We start from the raw sequence: 27,100 nt of genomic DNA, 5'->3' as shown, positions 1-27,100 counted from the left end.
AAATATAAAAACAATTATATTGTATGTTTTTAAATGCTATAATAATACACGATATTAAACTTGTCTTATTTTTGTTTTTAAAAACAAGTAATTTATAAATCAAAAAATTAATTTAAGAAAAATTTAAATCTCGTTAATAAATAATCATTAAGCTGCCTAAAGCTTACATTACGATTAAATATACTTTACACCAACTTTAAAAAGAGGTCAGTAAGTAAAGCAAATTAAAAAATAACTGCAATACAGCAGCAATACTCAGTTGTATCAGATTGAATTGCAGTTAATTTTCTAAAAAGTATGCTTAAAGCAGTTGGTTAGAATTAAACGAAAATAAAAACATATCATTTTGAAAAATACATCGTAACAACAACTATCTAAAATACAAACTTTTAAAAGTAAAAAATGTTTATAATTCATCTTTTAATTTAATTATTTAAAACTTATCTTACAGTTGTGTCTATGTGTATGCGTGCAAAATTAGAAAAAGTCAATTAAAGTATAACTTTAATCATTTAGTTAAAGGAAAAAAAAAAAAAAAATTAATTAAGCTTTAAAATTGAAATGACTTTAAAACTAGTCTTTAACACAACACTAAACCTTTAAGGTTATTTTTTAAACCACTTTACTCAATTGTTACCAATTCAATTTATCAATTCGTTGCCACGGAAGAATTATGACATCACACTGGAAGGTTCTTCTTCTTCGTTCCGGTCCATCAGCTGTTCCTCGCACTGCGCCTCCTCGTAACTCCCTTGCTCCTCTCTCGTCCTCGTCCAATTGAAAGCTAAACAGCAGTTTCTCCTGTTGCTCGTACCGGACGCGTTCGAAGCGATCATGGGGCCCATGCTGGTCGTGGTCATCCTCCGCATCCGCCTCGACCTGCGGAAGACGACGACTGAAACGAGCACCACGAAGATCAAAACCGCGAATACGACGATCAGCGACGACTTTCCCTGCTTCCTATTGGCCGGCGTCGACACCGGTATCGTCGTTGTGACGTCACACTTTAATTGAGAAACGACGTCCACGACCGAGTCGGTGAAGTTGACGGGCGGCCCCTGGCACATGTAGTAGCGCCACCCCACCACGTTTATGACGTCACTGTCGAGTATCCAATCAACGAAGGGTAAAAGTTGGCAGTCGCAATCGAACTCGTTGCCTTTCAGGTCGATTGATTTCAGCGTGGGGGGAAGACGGGTGAGAAATTGTTGGGGAATCACCGAAATGTTGTTATAGGCCAGATTGAGGTCCTGGAGGTTGGGGAGGAAGTGTCGGATGTCCGAGTTTGATAAGAGTTTAGTGGTGATCTGTGTGAAAAACTTTAAATGTTAAAAACTGTAAATGTTAAAATATTTAAGTTAAAACATTGCTATAATAAATGATTTAGTGCACTTAATAGTATAATTATTAAGTATAAACAGTTTGAAAAGTAGAAATGCTATTTTATTTTTATATAAACTTGGTAACAAACCAAGTTTTAGAAGTCAAGGTTATTAAAAAATCATGTATTTCTTTGTAAACAAGAAACCTTTCTAGAATCTTGATAAAGTGTTACGTTACTTTGAATTTAAATTCTTTTTTTTTGTTGTCTTATATCAAAAAAAGACTAAACAATTCTTACTTGACTTTCATACATTACTAATTCTTTCAACTTCGGCATCGAAACATCAATAAACTTCGTTACTAGACCACTCATTGCAATGTCTAAATGTTCTAAATTTTTTACATATTTGAATTGACTGTAGTCGTCTATTATTAGGTTCGGGTTTTTATACAAGTCGATGTGCTTTAAATTTTGTGTTTTTTTAAAAGCTGTTTCCGGTATCACCTGAAATTTTATAATGTTTAGTCTTCAACGTAGTTATTTTTATTATCTTTTTATTTTAGGAAAATACTTGTAATTTTGTTTAGAATTTTGCGTAGACGACATAAGCATAACAATTTTGTCATTAGTTTAAAAATTGATTTTTCAAAATATTTAAACAGTATACATATAACTAATTTGTCAATAGGCCAGTGTTGTTAAAGTGTATACCTGTGAACAGTATTATGTATAGAGATAGTTTCAAATATTTTTTTTTAATTACTGGTTTGTATACATTGTGTCAAACAGAATTTACTTTACATGTGTTTCAAGCTTATAATTTTATGCACAAAGATTTGCTCAAAGTAAAGTATTAATACTGTACACATAGTTACACATCAAAAAAAAACTTTTTACTTTTTCTGTTGCTTATAAAAGTTATAGACTTTTCGGGCTAAATTTATAAAAAGTTCTAGTTTAACATTTAGCATTCGACTAAAAAGGATACAAGTTTTAAAGACTACTTATAGTTTTGGTTTTTAAGAATGTTTGTGTTTGACAGTTACAAATTTTGAAATTCTTGATTTTGTCAACTTTTTCTTCAAATTTAATTTCAAAGAAGTTTTGTTATATTTTTCTTTAATTGTTATTTACACTATGTGAAAAACAAAGTTCCAAGATAAAAAAAGTTAAATTTTTAAATTTAATGTATAACAAACAAAGTTTCTTACATATTTCCTTTTTAATTGGTTTTTTTAAAACTAGTGCTTCAAAACCTATTTTCTAATTGATCTTTTAGTGTTTTGATAGTTCTAAATTTATTTTAAAGTTAAATTTAAAATAGCTTTTTGTTTAAAAATTTTGATACTTGTCATTTTAAAATAACAAAAAGACTCAAAAGTTTATAAACCAACCAGTTTTAAAATTATATTTTAGCTTTTTTTGCGCTAAAAATAAGTTATTATCCAAAACAAAAAGTTTTATATAGATTTTTTGTTGTTTTTTAAGTAAGTTTAGCAATAAAGTTAACTTTTATATCCTAAATGATGATAACCAGCCATATTGGTCAATAAAAACACCTATAATGATAACTATAAATTAAATTTCGTTTAAACCTCATCATAGACTTGCACTAAACTAAAACAATTATATTTTAAGTTTTAGACAAAGTAATAAAAAGAAAAACTTTAAAAAATAAGTAAAATATTACATAGGAATCTAACACACTTAATAAAAGTATTTAACAAACTAAAAACTATTTAAACTTAATAACGTTGCGTTTTAGTAATTAATTTTAAATGTTCAATAAAAATATTTTTACGTCACTTAGTTTATTAAAAACAAACTAACAGTCAGGTTGTTGTATGACAGAACAAGGTGTTCGAGTCTATCAGACTGCAAAATAGGAAATGTGCTCAACTGGTTCCATTCAAAAGACAGGTGAGTTACTTGTGCTGGTATGCTCTGAGGGTGATCCACTCTTATTATTCTGTTGTTGTGCAAAGTCAATGTGTGTAGGTTCTTCAGGTTTGAGAACTGATCCTTCCATATTATTTCGAGGTGGTTGTTGTTTAGCAGGAGTACCTGAATAAAACGATATGTTTGATATTATCTATTGAAAACGAAGTTATTTTTTATTATTTTAGCTGTTTCGAACTTATAAACTTCAAAATTAATTATTGCACGATTAGTAACAAACATATAAAAGTTTATTAAGCCAATAAAAAAAAGCTTGTAAATTTTTAACACTTGTTTTAGTAATGTTTGAGATTAAAGAAAATTAGTTCGAAAACAAAACCTTAAATTTTTATTAGGCTCCATAGAAGGAAACCGAGTGTAAGTAAACTTTATCAGATTTAAAACTAAAAGTTATTAAAATAATGAGCAGCATTGCAATCCAACAATGTTATACGTAATGATACAACTTAGTTATGTTTACTTTTATGCAATAATATTACTTGATTTTGGATTTGAGAAGTTCTAAAAAGCTTATTCAAGTAATGTATCGCTAATTCAACGGGCTCAGCAGCCTTGAAAACCATGTATTTATTACAAATAGTTTTTGGCTAATTTGTTAGTAAAATTTTCTTGCGGGCAGCATAACTCAGTAAAATCTTTAATATCAAAACTGTGATGAAAACATTATTAAATTACCACTGCCGTTTACTCCCTATTTAGTAAGGAGCATATTTGTAAACATTATAAAAAACAAAAATTAAGTTTGCTTGTTTTGTATAAATTGCTTTTAAACTAAAAAAACACGGTGCGGGCCAGAAAATTGTCTTTGTCTTGAAAATTCAGCTGTAATAATTAAATATAAATAAGTTTAAGTATCGAACGTAATATAAAAATTTTGTAATTTTTTAAGTAAAATATTTTATTTTGAAGTTAAAACTGACTTTAATGTTCTTCAAAGGCAGTAAGGCACCTGGAGAAATGTCAACAATGTTGTTCATTGACAAGTCAACGTGTTCGACATTCAGAAGATTAGTGAAAATGTTTTCGTTCACCGATGCAATGTAGTTATTTTGCAAGTAGAGCTCAACTAGGTTGTTGTGGTAACGAAAAGGGGAGTTTCCAACTTTTTCTATTTCATTTGATGATAAGTCCAAAGTTGTTAGTGTTGAATTTGAACTGTTTTTTTTTAAGAAATATGATAGAAAACATTTTTATTTCATTTAATAAATTTAACAGGTATTAACCACGAAATCCTTTATAAAGCATGATAATTAATATTTACGTTTTTTTAAGGTTTAAACAAACTATATAAAGAGTAGTTATAATTGTTTTAACTTTAACACTTCAATAAAGGTTACTTTTTATAACAACTCTGTATAAATTTTGCGTTGTAAATTTAGGTTTTAAAACATGTATTGAACTTTAATAAGTTTTAAAGTTTAAATTAGTATCTAAATCAAAATAAAAATACAGAAATTTAAACCTTTGTTTATGTAAAATATAGAAACAAAATAATCAAAACAAAATTTTAATACGAGCAGATGTATCTTGTACTTTAAACAAACTTACGTCAATGTAACATAGTAAATAGTCGGAAATAGTGATGTTTTAAATTATGTTTCACTTCAAATTTAAGTAAATCATTCCAATAGAAATTTAAAACAACATACTAAACTTGAAATTTTAAGGTCAAACATTTAGAGTGATTTACAAATTAACGTTTAATTCCAAAAAAGTATTTCAACTGACCTTATTTCTAGCACATCGTCAGAAATGACTCGTAAGTGGTTATCTGACATGTTCAAACTTGTAAGCTTGTTCATGTTCTTGAAAACTCCGCTCTCAATGAACGATATTCTGCCTTTGCTCAAGTTTATCACTTCCAAGTTCGACAAATTTCTAATACTTTTATTCAGACCCACAGTAACATTTCCTTCCTCTGAACTAACTTTCAAGCCGTTTCCGGTTAAACTCGTCACATTTTCAATTCGGTTGCCCATCAAATTGAGCCTTTTAACACTGGCTGGTAGCTGCGGAATCTCCTTCAGAGTGTTCAGCGTTATGGAGACTTCTTCAAGGTCACTGTTCCGTGCAAACGAATCTCTGCTGATGTGGTTGACCCTCGTAAAGTCCAGCTTCAGCGACTGCAAACTTCGCAAGTTGGAAAACATAAACCCGTTCACCATCGGCACTGAGTCGCCGGTGAAATCTAGTTTTTTCAGGTTAGGGGGAAACAAAGTGTCCGATCCTCCGCTGGATAATACTTCCAGGTGGAGGTTGTGCGAAACGTCCAATACCTCCAGTTCTGGGTTGAACCACTTAGAAGATTTTTCAGTATAGGGGGTTTTAGTCAAGTTGATGGTTTTGAAGTTTGGTAGCTTTCTTAGGTAGCTTCTTTGAAGCTTCAGTGTTTTCAGCTTGGACATCGTATGAAAGCTGCTTGTTGATATTCTACGACAAAAGCATCTGAAAAATAATAATTTGTTGAAGTTACATATTTGTGATAAACGAAAACAAGAATTTGAATAATATTTTTTTGTTTTTTGAAATACTTTAAACTCGAGATTTGTTTTATTCTCATATGTTTGTTAATAACCTTAAGTTACTAAATACAATGTGTTTAACATAACTATAAAAATATTTAGCCCTATAAAACTACAACATAGCCTTAGAGCAGTATTTTGATCTTTTATGTTATAATTGAGAAAAACGAACGGTAGCTCAAAAAAACATTGACGATAAAAACAAATTAAAGGAAATCAGAAGATGTTTCAATAATCTATTCAACCTTTTTAATTCTTGCAACTGTTAAAACATTTGTGCATAGTTTTAAAATATCTTGAATAAAAGTTTCATTTTTTATAGTTTTTGAAGAATAAGTACGTTAGAACGACCGAAAAAATCGCAAAACTTTAATACATTCATACTATTTAACTTAAAATAGACGATTATCTCAAAACAAAAGTATTAATTGTAACATAACAAAAACTGTTTTAAGTACAACGACACATTGAAATGTTGTTTTGTATTCTTAAAATGATCAATAAAGATAATTAAACTATGGTATGAAGTAGAGGGCTTATTTAACAAGCATGAAATTTAAACTTGATAAATGTTTAAGGTATGTGTTGATGCTTAAAAACAATTTTAAACTTAGCAAAATTAGTAATTTTACTTAGTAACAGTCTGAGTAAGTTCATGCGATTAGTAGCACAGAAGAGAATTATTAGTATTTTATTCACTTATTAAAAAATAAAGCATGCTTTTTTGTTAAATACTCATCAAAAAGATATACACAGTTATTTAGTTCGATATCAATTTATAAAGAGCTATAAGTGTTTTTAAAAATGTTAATTTCACAAAATAGACTTGATACCTTAAGCCTTTTTAGACATGAAGGATTTTTTAAACGTTCTAGGCATATGTCATGTCGATTGTAATCTTATTATTATAACTTAATTTTAACCTGTTAAATTTTGAGTAAACTACCTCGACAAGTCAAGCGTAACGAGATTTTTCAACGGAAGAAACGACGAGACGTGGAATATGACGTCACTGGAAGCTTGATTGTCGCTGAGTATGAGGTGTTGCAGGTTCGAGTTGTTGGAAAATGTTGAATTTTCAAAATATTTGATCGAGTTGAATGAAAAATTTGCCAACAGTAAGGATGGTGGTAGTGATCCTGAATTATGTTAAATTTATGACAAAAGCTTTTAAGTAGTATGTAGCACGTATTAGCATTGCACAATTTTAACTAGATATCATAACCATTGCTTCTTCCATAAACAGTTTAACTAAAGTCTATCAGTATAAACATATGTATAAAATATCTAAGAATTAACTAATGGATAAAAACTGAAAAATAAATTGTTTTTTATTGCAAAAATCGAGTAACATTCAAAATAAATAGACCATAAACCGAAACAAATATAAGTTAAAGATGTGTAGAAGTATATCGTATTTCTTATATCTTTTTAGCTTTTTCTCAGCTGTTTTAACATTCTTTCATGGTATACAATAGGCATTAATAGTACTACTTCTCCTAAATAATACTTTAAAGACTACCAAAACTGATCTGATAACTGACAATGTGTTTGAAATAAATAATCTTTTATTCAACGAAAATTTATTCCATACACGAACGAACAAAAATATAAAACTTCACAAAAACATATGGTATTTTTAACAAACTAAATAAACTTAATCGCATAGCTATGACAAAAACTTTTAAAAAGTATGTAGCACGCACTAGCTAAGTCAATGAACATTGCATAATTTTAAACTAGATATCATAACCTTCTTCCATAAACAGTTAAACTAAAGACTATAAGTATAAAATAATTAAGAATTAACTAATCGATAAAAAACTGCTACATAAAATGTTTTTTATTGTACTAAGAACGTTAATAGGGGTATGCAAAATAGTTGTTGTATAAATTTAGTAACATTCAAAATAAATAAAGACAATAAACCGAAAAAAATCAAAGTTAAAGATGTGTTAAAGTATACCATATTTCTTATACCTTTTAACTTATCTTAACTATTATAACCGTTTTTCATGAAATACAATAGGTATTAATTGAACTACTTCTCCTAAATATTACTTTTTTAAACTACCAACACTGATCAGATAACTAAAGGAAGCACTAAATATTTGACAAAAATGATCTTTTATTCAACGAAAATTTATTTCATACACGAACGAACAAAAATATAAAACTTCACAAAAACATATGGTATTCATAACAAATTGAATAAACTTAATCGCATAGAGCTACCTAAAGCATCCCTAAAAATGAAACATCAGCAAATTAGAAGGTGTTTTCAGCTGCCTTGGATTTGAAATTCCTTCTCTTCCAAAATCAAAGATGCTCCTCACTATTTGGTCCAAACTTTTGATGTACGAAGTGTGCCGAAGCTGGCCTTGCTGAAAGCCTAACACCTTCAAGCGACCTGCGTACTGATATTTTAGTGGAAACTCAACAACGTCTGTAACAGCCTTCTCAAGGAGCAGCACTGTGATGTGAAGGTAGTAGAAGGAAAAGTCGTGGACAATGTTGAAAAATGCGTTTTCGGAATAAATACTTTTTTCATCATCCTTGTCATAAACAAACGCCATGACTGCGGGCTTCTCTTTAATCAGATGCAATGCCTCTTTGGCGCAAGAGGCAAAAACGAAATTGCAACTGTCAAATATACCAGAATGTTCGTATTTTAACAAACTGGCTATTCCGTGTAAGCTCACAAAATTTTCATGATGCAATTCTTGATGTTTTTCGATAACTCTAATATGAAGCCTGTTGTGGTTTGCCTTGTCTTTGAAATAATCTTCTTTATCATTGGAAACGAACACACATTCGGGGTATGCCTTAGCTAAGTTTCTCACCACTTTGGGGTAGCTGCTGTCGAGCAGAAAACTCGAGTCGTATGTGAAAATCATGAAGGCTTGGTCAGTTTGAAATTCGTCGCTTTTTACGAATTCAAATTCATCGCCAGTATAAAAGTTTTTAACTTTCTCTTTCTTTTCTCTTTCTTCTTCTTTCTTGTCAGCAGCGTAATTGCTCACGTCTATTGCACCTAGAACATAATGCAAAGGTTCCTTTTTGAACCTGAGACTTTCATGACTTATAACAGTAGAGAGAAGATCTACAAAGTCCTGCAGTTTTCTATCAGATGGTTTGTTAACAGTTCTTATGCACTGGTGCTGAAAAAAAAGCTCAAACTGTGGCTTTTTGTAATCGTCATGCTGGACTGAGAACCCCGAAAATTTCATCCCTGGGCTGTTGGCGTCCGCGAGGCAAAACGAAACTTCTGGAAAGTGCCGCGCCAACAACAAAATGGCGGGAAAGGAGGAGCCAAAGTTGCTGTTGTATTTGTGCAAAACGAGCAAGTTGTATTCGTCTTCATATACCGCTTTCATGTACTGGTCGAAATTACCGACTTTGTTGACGACTCTGCGGGTTTTGTTATCCATTACAGAACTAAATTATGGCTGAATAGAAACAAAAAGTATATGTTCACACGCATTTTGACTTTTTATAAATAACTTTTGCTTTACTAAGACATAATTGAAATTTTTGTTTCTTGGTACTTAGATATTATTTTAACTTTCTAATTTTTTAAATGTAATCTAAGTAGGTATAAAGAGTTAAATGTGACTCTTTATTTATTGGAGCTAAAAATAAAACATTTAAAAATAACTCTTTTTATAAAACTTTAACTTTTATGAAATATTATACCAATAACACTGTTTTCTATGTGTTTTTTATAAAAAATAGTCAAGTTTTTTATAACCTAGTAAGAAATTGTAATAAGAAAAACTGTGAAAAGTGTTTTTGTTGCTGGAAATAGCTTATAAGTAAAATTCTGAATATAACATTATTTGTATAAAACTAATTTTATTGAAGCTATTAATAATCCAGTGGTTTTGAATACAACAGAATTTTTTTTTTACAGTTTATCAACAACCTTGTACTATTAACTTCTTTGGTTAAAAGTTTTTTTTCAGTTAAGAAAGAATCATAATCGAAAACGTTAATAAGATTTAACAGCAAAAATATACAAATATCTTTTAACAGAAAGTAAGTATAAAACATATCTATAGTACAATCTTATGGAATTATGGTTTATTTTTCATTGCTTTTAATAGATATGTTTCCGAAACCTTTTTTTTAATATTTACACTAAAAAATACTTTTAATTTTTTGAATCTAAACTAACTATAAAAATTAGAATTAAAAATATATATTTCTTACTTAATTATTGAGCAGTATTTATTCTTTTATGCTACCAAGCAAATATGTTAATCGTGATAAAAAAAAGCTTAATGATGAAACACAACAAAGTAACTTCAGCATTCAGATCCGTAAATAATAAAAGATTCTTAGTTAATGACATAAAGCAACTTGATTAAAAACATCTCAATCTATTTTAAATACTTTTAGGAACATTTAGAACTTTGATTTTCAATAAGAAATTTGGAGATTTGAATACTAATAAAATTATTTTGATAAAGAAATCGTATCTTGTAAACTTTTAAGTATGGATTTAAATAAAAAATTGTTGAAAGTGCACAGTTTATTTACTTATCAGTGTAAAAGTAAAACGATAATGGATTCAAAAGGGTTGTATCACGAACTTAAACTTTAATTCTTTTTATAAGCTCTATTTAGATATATATATATATTTTTATAATACAAATAAACAACTAATTTTCGTATCGTTTCTTTAGTTTCAACGTTTAAACACCGTATCTTCAGAACAAAATAAAGTACACAGCAAAATTTTTTAAAATGACCCAAAAAACACATTATGACGTTTCAAATTAATTTAATAATTTTAATTATCTTATTTTGAAAATAACTTATGTACAAGTTAACTTATTTTTTGCGTTGTTTTTTCTTGTTTTTAGTTTTATTTTATTGCTATTTGTTTTTATTGATTAGTGGTTTTTATTCTTTTAAAATACATGTTTTGATTGTGGAGACAGGGTTGCTGCCTTTCTTTTCTTTTATTTAATGATAAATATTTTTCGATTTTTTGATTTCGTACTTTTCTAAGCAACATAAATGGCATGTTTTTTTGTTTTCTTTTAGTTCTGCAGAGTTTTTCACACTTTAAATTATAGTCTTTATTTGCGTCTTTTAGACCCCATACATATTTATAGCTTTTTTAAAGTTTTGGTCGATAGCGCTCGAGAACTTGATTTGGAGCTAAATATTTATTTAATTTATATATATAAAATACGATCGTATAAACCTTTTATTTTTTAAATAGTTAAGTTTGTATACGTATTTGTCTAAGTTGTTAATGAAAGTTGCAAAAAATTAAGTACGTCATATTTAAAAATCTAATTTCGTACTCCTAGCAAAAGTTGTTTACAGTTTAGCTATACAATTAAGATTATGATTATTACCTCTCTACGTACATAAACAAAATCTCTTCAATTTAAATTTAGGATGCTTAAGTAGGCAACTAAAAGTGGTATAAAAGTAATAAAAAAAACCTTAAAATCGGTTTTAACATTTGATTCAATTAGTAGTTTTGAACGGAAAAATTTACATGTCGTTTATTTTATGTTTTTTAGTTGTTTTAAGTAATGCGTTAAAGAGAAGCAAATTTTATAATTTAATTACAGATTTCAAACCTTTTATGCTTATTTTTCGAACTAAGTTTCATGTTTTACACAATACAAACTTTGATCTTTAAATCTAGCTATGACATAACTAATGTAAAAGTTTTATAAAAGCATACTAAAAGAAAATAACAGATATGTTACATATCGTGACTAAAAACTTAAAATGTTGAAATTTGTTATAGTTGCCCTAGCATACTTCTAGCTTGAAAAGGTCGTGTTGAAACAAGTTAGTGTTGGTGTTTTGAATAAAAAAATGTTATAGAATATGCGTTTAGCTTTTTTTTTGTATTTTAGAGTGTTTTTTAGTTGTTACATAATTAACTTATTCCAATTTAAGAAAAAAAAAATTTGCGTTTTATAGAAAATTTTTTAAACATACGCAGCCTATAAATTATTTTTACAGGTTCAAACCACAAAGAAACTTTTTTTTTAAATATAGCCCGACCGACTAAAAAGTTGCCCACCCGTAGAGTAGAGAAAATTTAAATTGGTTGAAATCAAAAAATATATAGTTAAGAGTTTTTGAATATATCTCCATTTCAAGTACATTTTATTCTTATCAAAAACAATAACTAGTAAATATTACTTATTTGTGTTTATTTTTCATTTAATATACTTAAAAGTAAGTACGAAGTTATTGAAAAGTGTTTTATACAACAAATTGTAGTGGAAAGCTAATTAACATTATAACTTTCACCATTGTTTCTTTTATTTGTTTTGAAAAAACAAAAGTTAAGTGTTTTGATTAAACTGCTTAACTTTATACTAAATTACTTAGTACAGAAAAAACTTAAACTTTAATAGTTGAAAATCAACAAGCTGTTTAATGGTAGATTTCTTTAAATCTTTGTTAAAGTAACTTATAGCTTTAGTGTTACTTGAAGTAAGGCATACAGTTTGAAGATTTATTTAACAAAAAATAGCTAATTTTTATTAAGAACTTCAATAATATTTTTTGATTGCACCTAAAATAACTCGTAATTATGATTAACGCCCACAATTTATTTTGTCCAAAACAAATTAGTCAAACGACCTTCAAAACAGTTTAATTAAACAAGAAAGAAACAGACTGCTGAAAATATAAGACTTACAGCCATCCGTTGTTAGTTTACATTTAAAAGGATAGCTAAAAACAACTATAATAACTATTTGGATTTATAAATGGCATTCGGTTGCTTATTAAAAGTCTTTGTTTCCTACAACATAGAAAACTTTAAAATATAATAAATGTATAAATAAATGTATATATATATATATATATATATATATAACAAATAATATGAAAGTTAATTTAAAATATTTAAATTACTTATCAAACAAACAGGTACTTGGTGGCAGCGTCACAACATCGTTGTGGCTCAGGTCCAAAACCCGCAACCTGGCCATCCTCCTGAAAAAATCAGGTATCAGGTTGACCCGGTTGTAGGCCAGCAGTAGGTGGGTGATCGAACCGCAAACGTCAGCCAACTCGTTCAATCCCCTGGTGTTCGTCAGAAAATTGCTCGATGCGTCTAAATACGTCAGTTTGCCGCTGAAATTAAAAAAAAACATTTATTACAATTATTCGCTCGGTTTCGGCGGTAATTTATTGCGGATTGTTAAGTTTCGGTATTAAACTTGTTCGGGTGGAAAATTGTTTGAGCGTGAGTGTTTAGAATGTTTTAGTTAAAAAACCTTTTTGTTACCACGGTGAAGCGTTTTTGTTAACGAGCTGGTTTTGAACGAAAATGTTTTGTTTTACTTCATTAACTTTGTAAGATTAGGCTCGCTTTGAATTGGCGTTGAAATAACAAACATTAATCTTTGTGTGTTTACGTTTTATTCATCTGTTTTGAACATAACAGAAATATATTTCAATTTTCATAAAAAAACTTGTAAAAACTTTCTAAAATAATAGTTATAAATGGGAAAATGTTTAATGTATTTAAACGCTTAAACTAAAAAGCTATGCTTAAGTTTTAAGTTTAAGGTAAGAAAAATCTTAATAAAAAAGCTTTGTTTGTTTTGTTTTATAATTTTTTTCACTTTTTACAGCTTGTCTTTCTATAGTTTCTTTATCAATTAATTACTCTAATATTAAACCTGCACTGATATTTAAATATTTTGTTTTTTAATTGGAATTTTGCACTTAACTAAATAAATAACAGACAAAAAATATTTTCAAACTTTTGACATGATTTAAAAGTAGGATGAATAACTTTTTATAAAGTGTAAAAATTAAGTAAAACATTTATACATTTTAAAGTTATCATAGGTTTACCTATTTTTAAAAAAATAAACTAAATACAAAAATAGAAGTAATAATTAATTTTTAAATTCTTTTTTTTTCATAAATTGATATCAAAAATTAAAATAAAGCTATTATTAGACACACTAGTTAAAAAGCTATTTTCAAACTTTATGTAGATTTTTAGAAAATATATCATCTTAAATAGCAAATGTTTAGTTGATATATTGTTTTTTATAAACTTGGAACAGAAGTTAGTTTTTACAGGTTTTTAAGTAAAAAAGGTGCTAAGCTTTAAGAATATAAACAACCAAAATAAAATAAAATTATAAATACAAAATAACCATGCAAATTAAAAAAAAAACTTGGTTTCAAAAGCTTTTACACTAAAAAGTTATAAAAAAGATGAGGTAAATGTAAAGTTAGATTTTTAAATAAAGAATCTTATTTTCAAACATAACCAAATAAAAGTTTTAAAACAGAGGATATTAAAATTCATTAGCTTAGAGTATTGATTTTTTTATTTTTATTAATAAATTGTGTACAACTTTTTAATATAATTTACCTTTTTTTAAATGGAAGAAATGAGTCTTTTTCGAAAAATTGCAACTTGTTACCGTTCAATACTAATTTTTCTAAACTGTTGTAGTTTTTGAAATTGTCTGATCGAATCCTTATTATACCATTGTAACTCAGTATAAGTTCGTTAACCTAGAAATTTTTTTTAGAATATAGTTTTGGACTTTAAATGGTAATAATACCTTTTACGCTTTCAATTTGTTAGTTAAGTCACTTTCCGTAATCGGTACTGATAAATTTATGTTCGGCCATTAGTGTAGTCAGATGCTTATGATTAAAATATTGTAGCTTCCAAAACTAATAAATTAAAAAAGTAACAAACTTGGTACGTGTTAAACATTTTGTTTGCTAGAAGTAACATTTGAACAACATTTTATGAGTACTTGTGCCGTACAACAGCTTTTTATAAGTAACGTTTAGGATTAAACAACAAATGTTTTGCATCTTATTTTGATTAATTTACGCTAAAAAAGAATTCGTTTTTAAATTTAATAATATATAAAGTATTACCATTGCCTACCCACAATTAAATTATCATTTTACTTCTAAGTTTTAATTAAAAACAATTCATAAAGTAGTTAATTTTAACTCGCTTTTATAAAATAAACAAAGTATTTATGTTTGGCAGGTCAAATACCGCGCAGTTCACCAATGTGCATTATAAAGCACAAGCTTTTGTTTAATCTATATCTGTCAATAATACTGTAATAAGCATGAAGTTTTATATATCTAATTTATACAAACAGTACATTTTTACAAACTTTGAACATTTTACCTGGTAAATGAACTGATTGTCTGTCGTGGGAACCTGGCTAACTGACGTATCCGTGCAGTTTGCCAGCAAATGGTCCTCATTTATGTCGCAAATGCATCCGGGTAGGCAGTCGAAACCAGCTGCAACAGCACTCACTGAAAACACCAACAACTGAAAAAATGAGTATAGTTTAAACGAAAATGTTTAATAAATATAAGCTGGAAGCTAGAGTAAAATTAGAAAAGAAAAAGTTATATTCATATATATAAATATGAAAAGTGATCAACATAATTTTTTTTTGAGTACCTAGCTTAGATCTTCCAAAAAATTGTTTTAAACATTAAGCATTCACTTAAACGATAGCCATAAAAAAATAAAATCAAAATCTTAATTCTCATTCACCCTAAATAGTGTATCTATCATAGTATAACTGAAATTAAGAAAAAAACGTAAAATTACTTTAAGGTAAAATCACATAAGCTTATTAAAATTTATAAAAAATCTTCAAAAAAAAAAAAAATTCTAATTAGTTTAAAAGAAAGAAACCATTTTGAAACCGTTAAAATAAAGTAATTTTTTATTACGTATTTACCAGGGTAAGTTTCTCAGTAATGAAACTAATTTTTGAGTTTGTTTTCATGATTATATGTCGTTTTTATCTCTTTAAGCAAATGCTGAAAAATATAAACAACACTTTATTTAAGTAGTCAACTAGCCAAAAAAAAAAAATACAAATTCTTCTCTAATATTCAAATTAAACAAACAAAACTTTGATAAATTTGTCTAGTTTTTATTGTTGTAATTAGATTACTTATTTGTAATATTTTACTGATATTTTGGCAACTTGTAGATTTTTTTTCAATAACTTTTTTTTACAATTTGTGATTGAATGTTTTGCTTTAATAAAATAAATAACTTAAAAATGTTTCTTTTATTAAAACAGCAGCTTTAAGTTTCTAGTTTGGTTAAAATACTTCAATAGTTACTTGAAAAAAAAACAGTTAACCTTTCAACACGTGTTTAGTTTATGAACGTGTAAATTAACATAAAATATGAAAAAAAAAAATCTATTTTACAATAAAAGGTTTTTAAGCCATATGCTACTACTATGCATTAAACTTAAAACTTTGAAATAAAACTTTGAAATAAAACTTTGAGATGAAACTTTGAAATAAAACTTTGAAATAAAAATTTGAAACTGGTTGTAAACTGATGCTGTCAATACACTTCCTGTAACTTGAATGCTTCCCAAACGCTTCGCTTTATAATTTTCGCAAAAAAAAAAGTTCAGCGCGGTTGCTATGCACTTAAACAATATTTTCAGTTAAAAAAAGTAAACTGTTTTTACATAAAACAAGTTATTAATTTTTAAACTTTACTTACTACCTGAAAAAAAATCAATTTAAAAATGATAAAGTTGTGAAAAACAAGTATAAAATGGAAAATGTTTTGTTTTGTATAAATAAACTGAACAAAACTCTAACAACCAAGTAGTGTTTTATTTCGAAATCGAAACAAATATAAAAACGCTTTATGTGTGATTACAAGTATCAACTTATAAAAAACTATTTTCTATTTACATTATTAGACTAATATGCTTTGGATGTTTCAGTTGTTTAACATATAAACGAATATTATAAAAACATTATTTATTGATCTTTTGATAAAACCTATGACTTTGTCATGCTGTTTTTACAAATTAGCTTTTGTGTTTCAATAAAAAACTGTTTTAAGGTAGTTTTAAGTTATCAACTTGTAATAGTTTTGAAAAATTCGGATTCTTCATACTCTGAAATAGTAACAAAATTAGTTTACTAAATGTTGCTGTACAAAGTTTACTCTATTAAAAACTGAAATAAAGTAAAAAAAAAAATTAAATTAAAGTATTTCATACTCTAGTTATTTGTTATAAAGCTGTAATCCTTTTAAACATTTTGTGAATATCAAGTTGGAAAGTAGGTTTTATTTTAAAGTAGAAGAATACGCGAGAAGACTTAGCTAAAAAACGCAAACGAGAAAGATTAAAACTTTACTTTTAGTTCGTTAAAAGAACTTGATTAAACTAACTGAATGAAACAAAAAGTTATTCTATAAGTATATTTTAATTAAGGTACAGAAAAAACATACTTCAATAATATTTTTACAAATAAATAAAGATACTGAACAATAAAGCTCTCCTAATTAAATACTTTTTACATCTGTTTGTACATCGCATTGATTAATGAAATACTTTTATCTTGTAGCACATAATTTAATCGGTAAAAATAGAATGTGTCCCTACTGAAAATTAAATCAATGAAAGTTAGTTTAAACTTTCACAACTTTTTAAAACTTTTTGACTATTTGAGCATATAATTTTAAGCTACAAAAAAAGTTAAAAAGTAAAACACTTTTATTAAAATTTATTTTTATTTTACATTAAGGTGTTTCTTAGACTAAATAGCTTTATTTGCGCCAGTTTAAGGTAAATACATAATACATAAAAAACACATAAAACTTTGTTTGCAAATATCTAAATATTTTAATACTTAAAACCAAGGGTCGTGACACTAAACCTTTTAAAAAACGGTCAACGGTAATTTAACGGTTTAAAAAACATGCTGAATTTAACATTAGAAATATTTATGTTATCATAACCAGTCATCTAAACGTGAGCACAACAATTACAATTGTCCCTTCATACTTAATACAATTACATGCCTATTAAGCACATTTTAATCTTGCAATGTTTCCTTTGCTTTATATTCTGCGGGTGGTATTTTTAATAAAAAGTTTAGTTGTTGAAATTTAAAACGACAAAATATTATGAATAAAGAGGAAGAACAACAATAAAAGCTAACGAGAACACCTTTAAGTTGATATGTTTTAAATTTATGACAGTTGTATAATTACAAAGAGCTCATAGTCAAAGTTTGAACTATACTAATTTTGTTTTAATTTCCCTGAAAAGTTTTATAATTTATTTTAAAAGAACTCATAAACCAAATAACAAACGTTTTATGCCTAGTTTTTATTTTTTTAATAATAAAAATTTTAATCAATAAAATAATGTCATAAAACTAATTGTAGTTATTGAGTTAGTTTTATTTTTTAAACTTGATAACCTAAAGAAAACTGTGTATGTATCTTTGCAAAACTTTCATTTTAAACATTAATCTAAATTTTCAAACTACTATGTGTTACATACTACTTAATACGTTATCTTATATTTACTGAACTGACTTCTGTTTTGATCGATAGCAATAATTAGTTCATAAAACAATGGCAAATAGGTTTAAAGTTACTTTAAATTTAAATTTATTTAAAAAATAATTAATTTAATACGTGTAATTTATTAAAGAGATGCTTAGCCGTTGTTGCGGTCAAGACCAGACATTTTTCTACAAAACATGTTTGATTGTGCAATCCTTTTCAGAACACACTTTCTATAATAATATGCTTGAATAGTTATCAAAACAATAACTAATCTATCTTTCCTGTTTAAACAGCTTACTGAACTGCGAATAAAATTTAAGTAGTTTTCATTGCAGACTTATTTAATATGGTCTGCAGTAAAACGAGTTATCATTATATTAAATTTGATTAACGTATTCTTTTTTATCATATAAATAAACATGCATTATAAATTTTGTGACTGGTATTAGTATAATTTTGTACTACACTATACTTTGTATGTAGCTAACAAACATTATATTTCTTTGTTGTGCTGTTGATTGTTTGTTGACTTTATAATTTATTTTCCTTTCAGTTTTGAAAAAAAGTGATAATAATTTGTTGTTTTTAGTTTTTTTTTCCAAATACAAAGATTTGTTTAATTACTCATTAAACTTAGTTTTATGACAGTCATTTAAAAAAACTAATTTGAAGTATTGGTATAAAAGACACTGAGTTTAGTAGCAAAACAAAACTCAAAAAATATATAAAATCTTTTGTATAAAACACTAACTTATATAACTATTTTATACATTTTCACTTATGAAAGTCGTTTAAATATAAAATTTTGTTTATTATTAAAAAAAGTTATCGTTAAGCTTAAAGTCTATTTAATTATATTCTACCTACCTTTTATACCAGTCTGTAAGTAACAGTCTACCTAATGTTTTATGTCTAAGTAAAATGTTTTGGAATAACGACTTATGTTTATTTTGCACCGTAAAACAAGATTTCAGTTAACAAAATTCAGTTAAAATTTTACACTGCAGTAAAATATGTTAAAGTTTTAAAAACAGTTAGTGACAAGCACTAATTAAAACTACTAGATTTATTTTTGTGTTTAAACGACTATTAGAACTCAGCTGACCTAAAGACGTATCAGCTACAAAACGAAATAATTACATTCTTGATCGACTGACCCACGATTAATTTGTGGTGAAGTCAATTCAGAAAAGACTTCCAGAAACTATAAGCACACTTTCATAAGTAAAAGTAACTTGTTTCGTGTTGTTAAAGATTTATCCTGGTTTCTTAAATTATGAAAACAATCAGGAAGATGAAGTTTCGCATATTATCAAAATATCGTATTTTAAACACTTATTCGCAACAAACACATTTTCTTAAAACTTTATGGAGCACACAATTATTATTTAACATTCAAAAAAAAAAAAAAACTTCCGGACAATCCTTGTGAGTTTTAGTTTCTTAAACACATCTTTATTTTTATTAAAAAAGGTGTAAAAAAATTATTTACCACTAAAAGTTAAGAAAATTAAACTTATTTGTTCTTTGTAAAAATACACACTTGTTTTCAATGCGCTTCTACAATTACAAATAAAATTTGTTTGCAATAAAAAATATCAAGACTTTTCATATGCTCTGTAGTTTTTTAAGTACATAATTGTTTTTATTGTGAAGTTATTATGTTTTTCTTAAGATTCTTACTTTTTTGATTAGAAAAAGTGTTTAACACTCACTTAAAAATATTAAATTAGTTTTATAAAATAAAATCGGTATATTTTTTTCAATGTGTTTCTTTAATATCAAAAAGTATTTGATAATAATGAAGTAAGACAAACGGCTTAAGTTATTTTTTATTGAAACCAATCAAAAATTTAATAACAACAATAACTTTGTACTTCTAAATTGCAGAGCATAAAAAATGTCTTGATATGTTTTTTATTGCTAATAAATTGCCAACAAGTGACTTACCTGTCTTTTGAATGGAACAAGTTGAATAATTTCCTATTTTACAGTCTGATAAACTCGAACACCTTGTGCTGTCATACAACAACCTGACTGTTAGTTTGTTTTTTATAAAGCCAATTACTTATGAATGTTTTATAAAGAATATTTAAAAGCTAAAAACTTGAATTGTTTTTTTATTTTACTTATTATTATTACTATTATTTTTGTTAGTTTCTTGTGTTGTGTTTTACTAGATACTAAAAGTTTTTAATTGTTATTGGTTCTTCTAAAAAATATGGTACATTTCCTTATTTCAAGTTTATAACGAAACAATAGCTAAAACCATTTTTAAGTTTGTTTTTATTGGCTAATGTGGCTGGTCGTAATCACGTGGAACAAAATAATTAAATTAGGTTTCTTTTAACAATCTAAAACTGTAATTAACTGGAGTGAAAAACTACTAAATTTTGATTTGAAGACCTTTTGTTCTTATTAGTTTAGTTATAATACGGAAAACTTTACGTTTACATAAAAGCTAACTGGTTCATTTAATTTTTGAAGAATTATAACTTTTCCAAATAACAAGTAACTTAGTTCTAATATATTCATCTTTTGAAAATACTTTGTGTTATTTATCTAACAATTTTATTTTTATAATTGAAAGGTAATTGAATAAATAAACATAAAGCACTGGGTTAAATAGAACTGAAATGACTAATTTTTAGTTACATAAAGCTTGGCTTTTTATACTTATTATTTAAGTGATCTTGGCAACTCAATTCTCAAAAAACATAAACTATGATTTAAGTTCTAATATTTAGTTTTATTAATAGAAAGTGTATCAACTAAGTTGAATTATTTCAAACACTTAATTCAAAAAACTGTTTATGAATAAAAAAGATAAATCATATAAAATTTTTGTTACTCATCAAAATTAGTCTGCTCGTAAGTTTATTTCTATGCACACTTCCGTGGTGTGCACACTTTGATAAACACTTGTTTAATGAATAAATTATAATCAAATAATTACCTTTTCCAACAAATAAATTTTAAGCTAATAAAAAATTATAAATAGGTAGTTGTTATCAGTGTTTGCATAATATTATAAAAATTTAAATAGAGCCAAAAACTTTAGATTTGTAGTAAAGTTCGAAGGTATCAAACATAAACTATGTTGGAGGTTAAATAAATAACAAACTTGTAAGTGTTACCAGAAACAGCTTTTAAGGAAATACAAAATTAAAGTACATCGGCTTGTATAGAAAACCTAGTTTAATAATTGACAACTAAAGTGCATTTACACATGCAAACATTTATAACATTTAGACAAAGCAATTTGTGGCCTAGTAACAAAGTTTATTGGTGTTTCGATGCCGAAGTTAAAAGAATTAGTAATGTATGAAAGTAAGTTTCTTAGCCTGTTCTTAGTAAGTTAAAAAAAACCTAAAAAAGTAGTTTTGAAGTTACTCTTTTTTCACAAATAAGTTAATACTGAACCTGGCCTACAACAACATTTCGGTGATTCCCCAACAATTCCTCACCCGTCTTCCCCCCACGCTGAAATCAATCGACCTGAAAGGCAACGAGTTCGATTGCGACTGCCAACTTTTACCCTTCGTTGATTGGATACTCGACAGTGACGTCATAAACGTGGTGGGGTGGCGCTACTACGTGTGCCAGGGCCCGCCCGTCAACTTCACCAACTCGGTCGTGGACGTCGTTTCTCAATTGAACTGTGACGTCACAACCGGTGTCGACGCCAGCCAATAGGAAGCAGGGAAAGTCGTCGCTGATCGTCGTATTCGCGGTTTTGATCTTCGTGGTGCTCGTTTCAGTCGTCGTCTTCCGCAGGTCGAGGCGGATGCGAAGGATGACTACGACCAGCATGGGCCCCATGATTGCTTCGAACGCGTCCGGTACGAGCAACAGGAGAAACTGCTGCCTCGTACGGTCGAGCAGAGGAGGCAGGGAAGCTGATGGAGCGGAACGAAGAAGAACCTTTCAGTGTGATGTCATAAAACAAATTAGCCCGTATTACTGAAGTAAAATGGTCTAATTTTTTTTTTGTAAATTCTAGTTTTATAAATAAAATGGCTTTAGAAGTCATGATGCAATAAACTGTTTTAATTATGAAGTTAACTAAAAACATTTTAATATAAACAAATAGCTATTTTGCTCAAAGTGAAATATGTTGAAAGATTGCTTTAATTCTAAAAGAATAATTTTATACGGTACACATAGATAAAATAACTAAAAGATAAGTTTTAAATGTCTATATCATATTTATATTAAATTATTTTGAATTTTAAATATTTGTTGCCCAAATTGTTAAATGCACTGTAAATAAATACTTTTACAAACGTCTAGTTCTAACTATCTGCTTTAAAGATTCGTTTATAAAGTTTGAATTTAAATTTAACTTCTTTGCTTGGGTAATGCTGATGTATTGAAATTATTTATAACCTTTTAGAAATACTGACCATGTTCCTAGGTTTATGTATTGTTTGTACCTTTATTTAAAAATATTTTTTCAATGTGTTACGTTTAAAGTTTGTTTTCGATGTTTTAGTAATATTGATTAGCAAATAACTAGCAAATTTACAGCATTAAAAAAAAATGACTGAATTTGTTTAAAACATGATATATGGAGTGCAAAAGTAACGATTTACTTTTTATACGCTTTTTAATAATTTGTACAAACTGTAATAGTACTATTTAGGCATTCAAAATTTTTAAATTTAAAGTTACAAGAAAATTACAATCCTGGTATATAACTTTAAAAAAATAAAATATAATCTTTTTTGATGATCTTTAGTCGTGTTTTGTAGAAGTTGTGAAATTCAAGTGTTCTATTTATCTTAAATTTAGTAATTAGAAAAATTGTTATACCAAAAAACGTTCTAGTTTTTTATTTTTAAAGAAATAACTTTGAAATATAAAGATATTTAGTTCTTTATAATGTTTGTGTTCCTTAGTAAAATCGTACTTATTTTAAAACACGTTAAATAAAAAGGAAACAAAAATTAAGCACTAGATTATTTCTTTAACTCAAATATAAATATAGTTTAAATCGACTTATTATTAAAAAACAGTTAACTGTTTTTTTATTACAACAACCTTATTAATATTTTCTTAAATCTATAGAAAGATAATTTTTTATTTGGCGGCCTATATTTACCAGGAAAATTATTTTCGACCTGGACTTGTCAAAAAAATCTTTATGGACAGAGTATTTTTAAATAATTGTTTTATAATCTGTAAACAAAATAATTCAAAAGCAAAACTGCAATAAATAGTCATTTAGCAACTAAAGAGCACTAAAGTGCATAAATAAAGGTAATGAACGCATTTTAAAACATTTGTTCTTAAAATGAACAACTTTAATTTATTTAAACAAAATTTTTTCAAGCAAAAAATAAGTTGCGAACTAAAATTTTCTGCTGAAACGTTAGAAATTACCAACTGGTCGTATGATTTCCACTTTTTTAAAACTATAACTAATTTATGATATTCACATAAAGCTTATAGTCACGATTAGTAACATATCTGCTTACGCTTTTATAAAATTTTAAAATGAATTCATATAAGAGCTACATCTCAAAATTAAAGTTAATACTATTTGAAACACAAAAAACAGTTTGACATTGAAATAATTGCTTTAAATTTGCTTATTAACAGTAATTAAAAAGAACAATAAAAGATATGTAGACTTTTATGTTTAAAATTACTAACTAAAGCATTTAAAAAATCGATTTTAATTATTTGTTTTATTATAATTCTTGTGCCATTTTTAATTAAAGCTACAACACTCTCAGTTATTTTTAACATTTGTTTTGTAGTATAGGTCGCTAGTAATAAGAGTTGATAGTTTTTACGATGCAATTGTTCAGTTTTTTTATTAACTATACTTCGATAAGTAAAGACTTAAACTAAACAGAGCATTGTAAAAATACATATTTCAAGTTGTAAATAATAAATATAACTCCAATTGTATAGCTAATATGTTTAGTAAAAAAAAATAAAACATTTTTTTGTAAACAGCTTTTGCAAAAAGTACGAAATTAGGTTGAGGTAATTAAATATTTGCAATTTTCGAATATAATTTAGACAAATGTAAAGCTGTTAGAAAAATCAAAGTTTCATTTTGTTTCACAATCCTTTACAAATCAAAAGCTGTTTTGCTGTTAAACTAATAAGTAAAATTAACTTTAATTTTTAACATTTTTTTAAATTTATACTTTGAAATATAAGATTTCTTTAGTAAAGTAAATGAACTAAAAAAATTAATAAATGAATATTAATATCTAATATAAAGAAATTGTTCAGAGCTATTAATGTTTGTTAACATTTTTAAACATACTTTAAAGGATTTAAAAAACGTTATGAGTTTTTAATCGAATTGTTTTACCTCAGTTAATTCAACTTTTCTTTGCTGTGTGAATATTTAAATTAAAGTTTGCTTATAAATAATTAACACTTTTGCTTGGTAGATTAAAATAGCAAGTATTGCTTATAATTAAATTACTTTAACTATTGTTTAAAATTTTGTAACTAGTCCAGAATCGAATAGTAACAAGTTTTTTTTCAGTGTAAACTTTTAGGTAAACGTATTGGTAATATGTATAATTAAAGCAATGAAATCTTAAACGTAACAACTTTAGATTGAACAAAATTTTTGTCTAAAAGTATCTAAAATTTCAAATAGGTCTTATAAACGTTTTTGATCATGATTCTTCCTTAACTTGCATATTTTGTTGATGAAAAATTTAATAAAACAGTTGTTGTTAGTAAACGATGAAGAAAATTTATTATTTCTCATGTATTCAAAGCAACTAGATTATTGAAAGCTACAATAGAGTTAATTAATATACAACCAGGATTATAGAATTGATGTTATACTTATAAACTATTTCAAACAACAATGATTAGTTTTCAAAAAAAATTTAAAGTTCTTTTGGTTTTATTTTTTCATTACGGTATCAAAAAACATGACTATCTTTTGTATTAGATACAAAGAAAACAATGTTATCTAGTTGAAAATTTCATTAAAAAAGTTATTGTTTTGTAATTAATTAAATTTTAAGTGTTTTATTTTTAGCTTCCATAAGAAGTCACTTAGTTTTTCTTACCTAATAAGATTCCATTTACTCAATAATCAAGTTAATATAGTATCTCAACTACCATGAAATTAAAATTTTAGTTATGTCTTAGTAAACCATAAGTTATTTGTCAAAAAACTTCAAATGCATGTGAACAAACACTATTTGTTTCTATTCAGCGTTAAATTAGTTTTGCAATGGAAAACAAACCCCGTAGAGTCGTCAACAAAGTCGGTAATTTCGAACAGTACATGAAAGCGGTGTATGAAGACGAATACAACTTGCTCGTTTTGCACAAATACAACAGCAACTTCGGCTCCTTCTTTCCCGCCATTTTGTTGTTGGCGCGGCACTTTCCGGAAGTTTCGTTTTGCCTCGCGGACGCCAACAGCCCAGGGATGAAATTTTCGGGGTTCTCAGTCCAGCATGACGATTACAAAAACCCACAGTTTGAGCTTTTTTTTCAGCACCAGTGCATAAGAACTGTTAACAAGCCATCTGATAGAAAACTGCAGGATTTTTTAGATATTCTCTGTATGGTTATAAGTCTTGAAAGTGGCAGGTTCAAAAAGGAACCTTTTCAGTATAATATAGGCGATATCAAAGTGACCAATTACGCTGCTGACAAGGAAGAAGAAGAAAGAGAAAAGAAAGAGAAAATTAAAAACTTTTACACCGGCGAAGAATTTGAAAACAGCGAAGAAATAGGTCCTGACGACCCTTTCATAACTTTCACATACGACTCGAGTTTTCTGTTCAGCAGCTACCCAAAAGTGGTGAGAAACTTGGCCAAGGCATACCCCGAATGCGTGTTCGTTTCGACTGATAACGAGAACAAATTCAAAAACGTTGAAAGCAAAAATAGGTTGCATATTTCTGCCTTCGAAAACCGTCAAATGGTGCATCAAGAATATTTTCAAAGCTTACACGGAATAGCCAGTTTGTTGAAATACGAACATTCTGGTGTATTTGACAGTTGCAATTTCGTTTTTGCCTCTTGCGCCAAAGAGGCGTTGCGTCTGATTAAAGAGAAGCCCGCAGTCATGGCGTTTGTTTATGACAAGGATGATGAGAAAAATATTTATTCCGAAAATGTATTTTTCAATATGGTCCACGATTTTTCTTTCTACTACCTTCACATCACAGTGCTGCTCCTTGAGAAGACTGTCACAAACGTTGTTGAGTTCCCGCTGGAGTACCGGTACTCGGGTCAATTGAAGGTTTTGTGCTTCAAGAAAGGTGTGCTGAAGTTCACACCGTACATCCAGAGTTTGGACCAAATAGTGAGGAGCATCCTTGATTTTGGAAGAGAAGAAACTTCAAATCCCAGGCAGTTGAAAGTACCTCATAATTTGCTGATGTTTCATTTTTAGTGTTTCTCTAAGTTGCTCTTTACGATTAAGTTAAGAACTTTTTTTCTTTTTGTTCGTTTGTGTATAAAATAAATTTTTGTTGAAATAAAGATATTATGTTTAACATGTTCATGTTCTTCTTCAGTTATCTTGATTACTATTAGTTAACATAAAAATATTTAGTTTAACATCTCCAGTAATCCATTAATTTACAGTTAAAACAGTTTGAGGAAAGTTATTTTAATCTTGCATTGTTTATAAGCAAACAGTAACTCTTGATGTTACCATTTAAGTATTTATGTATTTTAGTTTTACCTAATAGAAGTTTATCATCGCAAGCAAATCTTCTTAACTTTTAGCAAAGGTATTGTAAAATGATGTTTTTGTCAAACTCTTAACGTTATGACTGACTAATTAGTGATGGATAAAACAGTTTTTTATTCAAACAACAGTAAAAAGTTTACTTAAACAATAAATAAATAAATTATCAACAGTTCATTTACAACGTAAAGACGTCATGTAAAAATTTTAAAATTAAAAAGAAATAATAAATTACTAATTCCTACCAT

The 27,100-nt window shown here is 27.4% G+C and overlaps 1 protein-coding gene across 1 annotated transcript; it reads right to left on the bottom strand.

Annotated features, from left to right (window-relative positions):
• Positions 1–566: 566 nt before the first annotated feature.
• Positions 567–15,635, bottom strand: LOC145838304 (transforming growth factor beta activator LRRC33-like). Its single transcript, XM_082945874.1, has 10 exons — positions 15,552–15,635; positions 14,981–15,130; positions 14,192–14,337; positions 12,728–12,930; positions 6,752–6,944; positions 5,012–5,728; positions 4,204–4,438; positions 3,155–3,388; positions 1,622–1,828; positions 567–1,307 (listed from the first exon to the last, which is right to left on the bottom strand). The coding sequence occupies exons 1-10, from the start codon at positions 15,597–15,599 to the stop codon at positions 672–674; spliced, it is 2,769 nt and encodes a 922-aa protein (XP_082802000.1). The 5' UTR covers positions 15,600–15,635; the 3' UTR covers positions 567–671.
• Positions 15,636–27,100: the final 11,465 nt, after the last annotated feature.

Source organism: Thalia democratica, chromosome 6 (assembly GCF_965202585.1).
Source record: "Thalia democratica chromosome 6, ktThaDemo2.hap1.1, whole genome shotgun sequence".
Taxonomy (NCBI): Eukaryota; Metazoa; Chordata; class Thaliacea; order Salpida; family Salpidae; genus Thalia; species Thalia democratica.
This window is presented reverse-complemented; position numbering and strand designations above follow the sequence as displayed.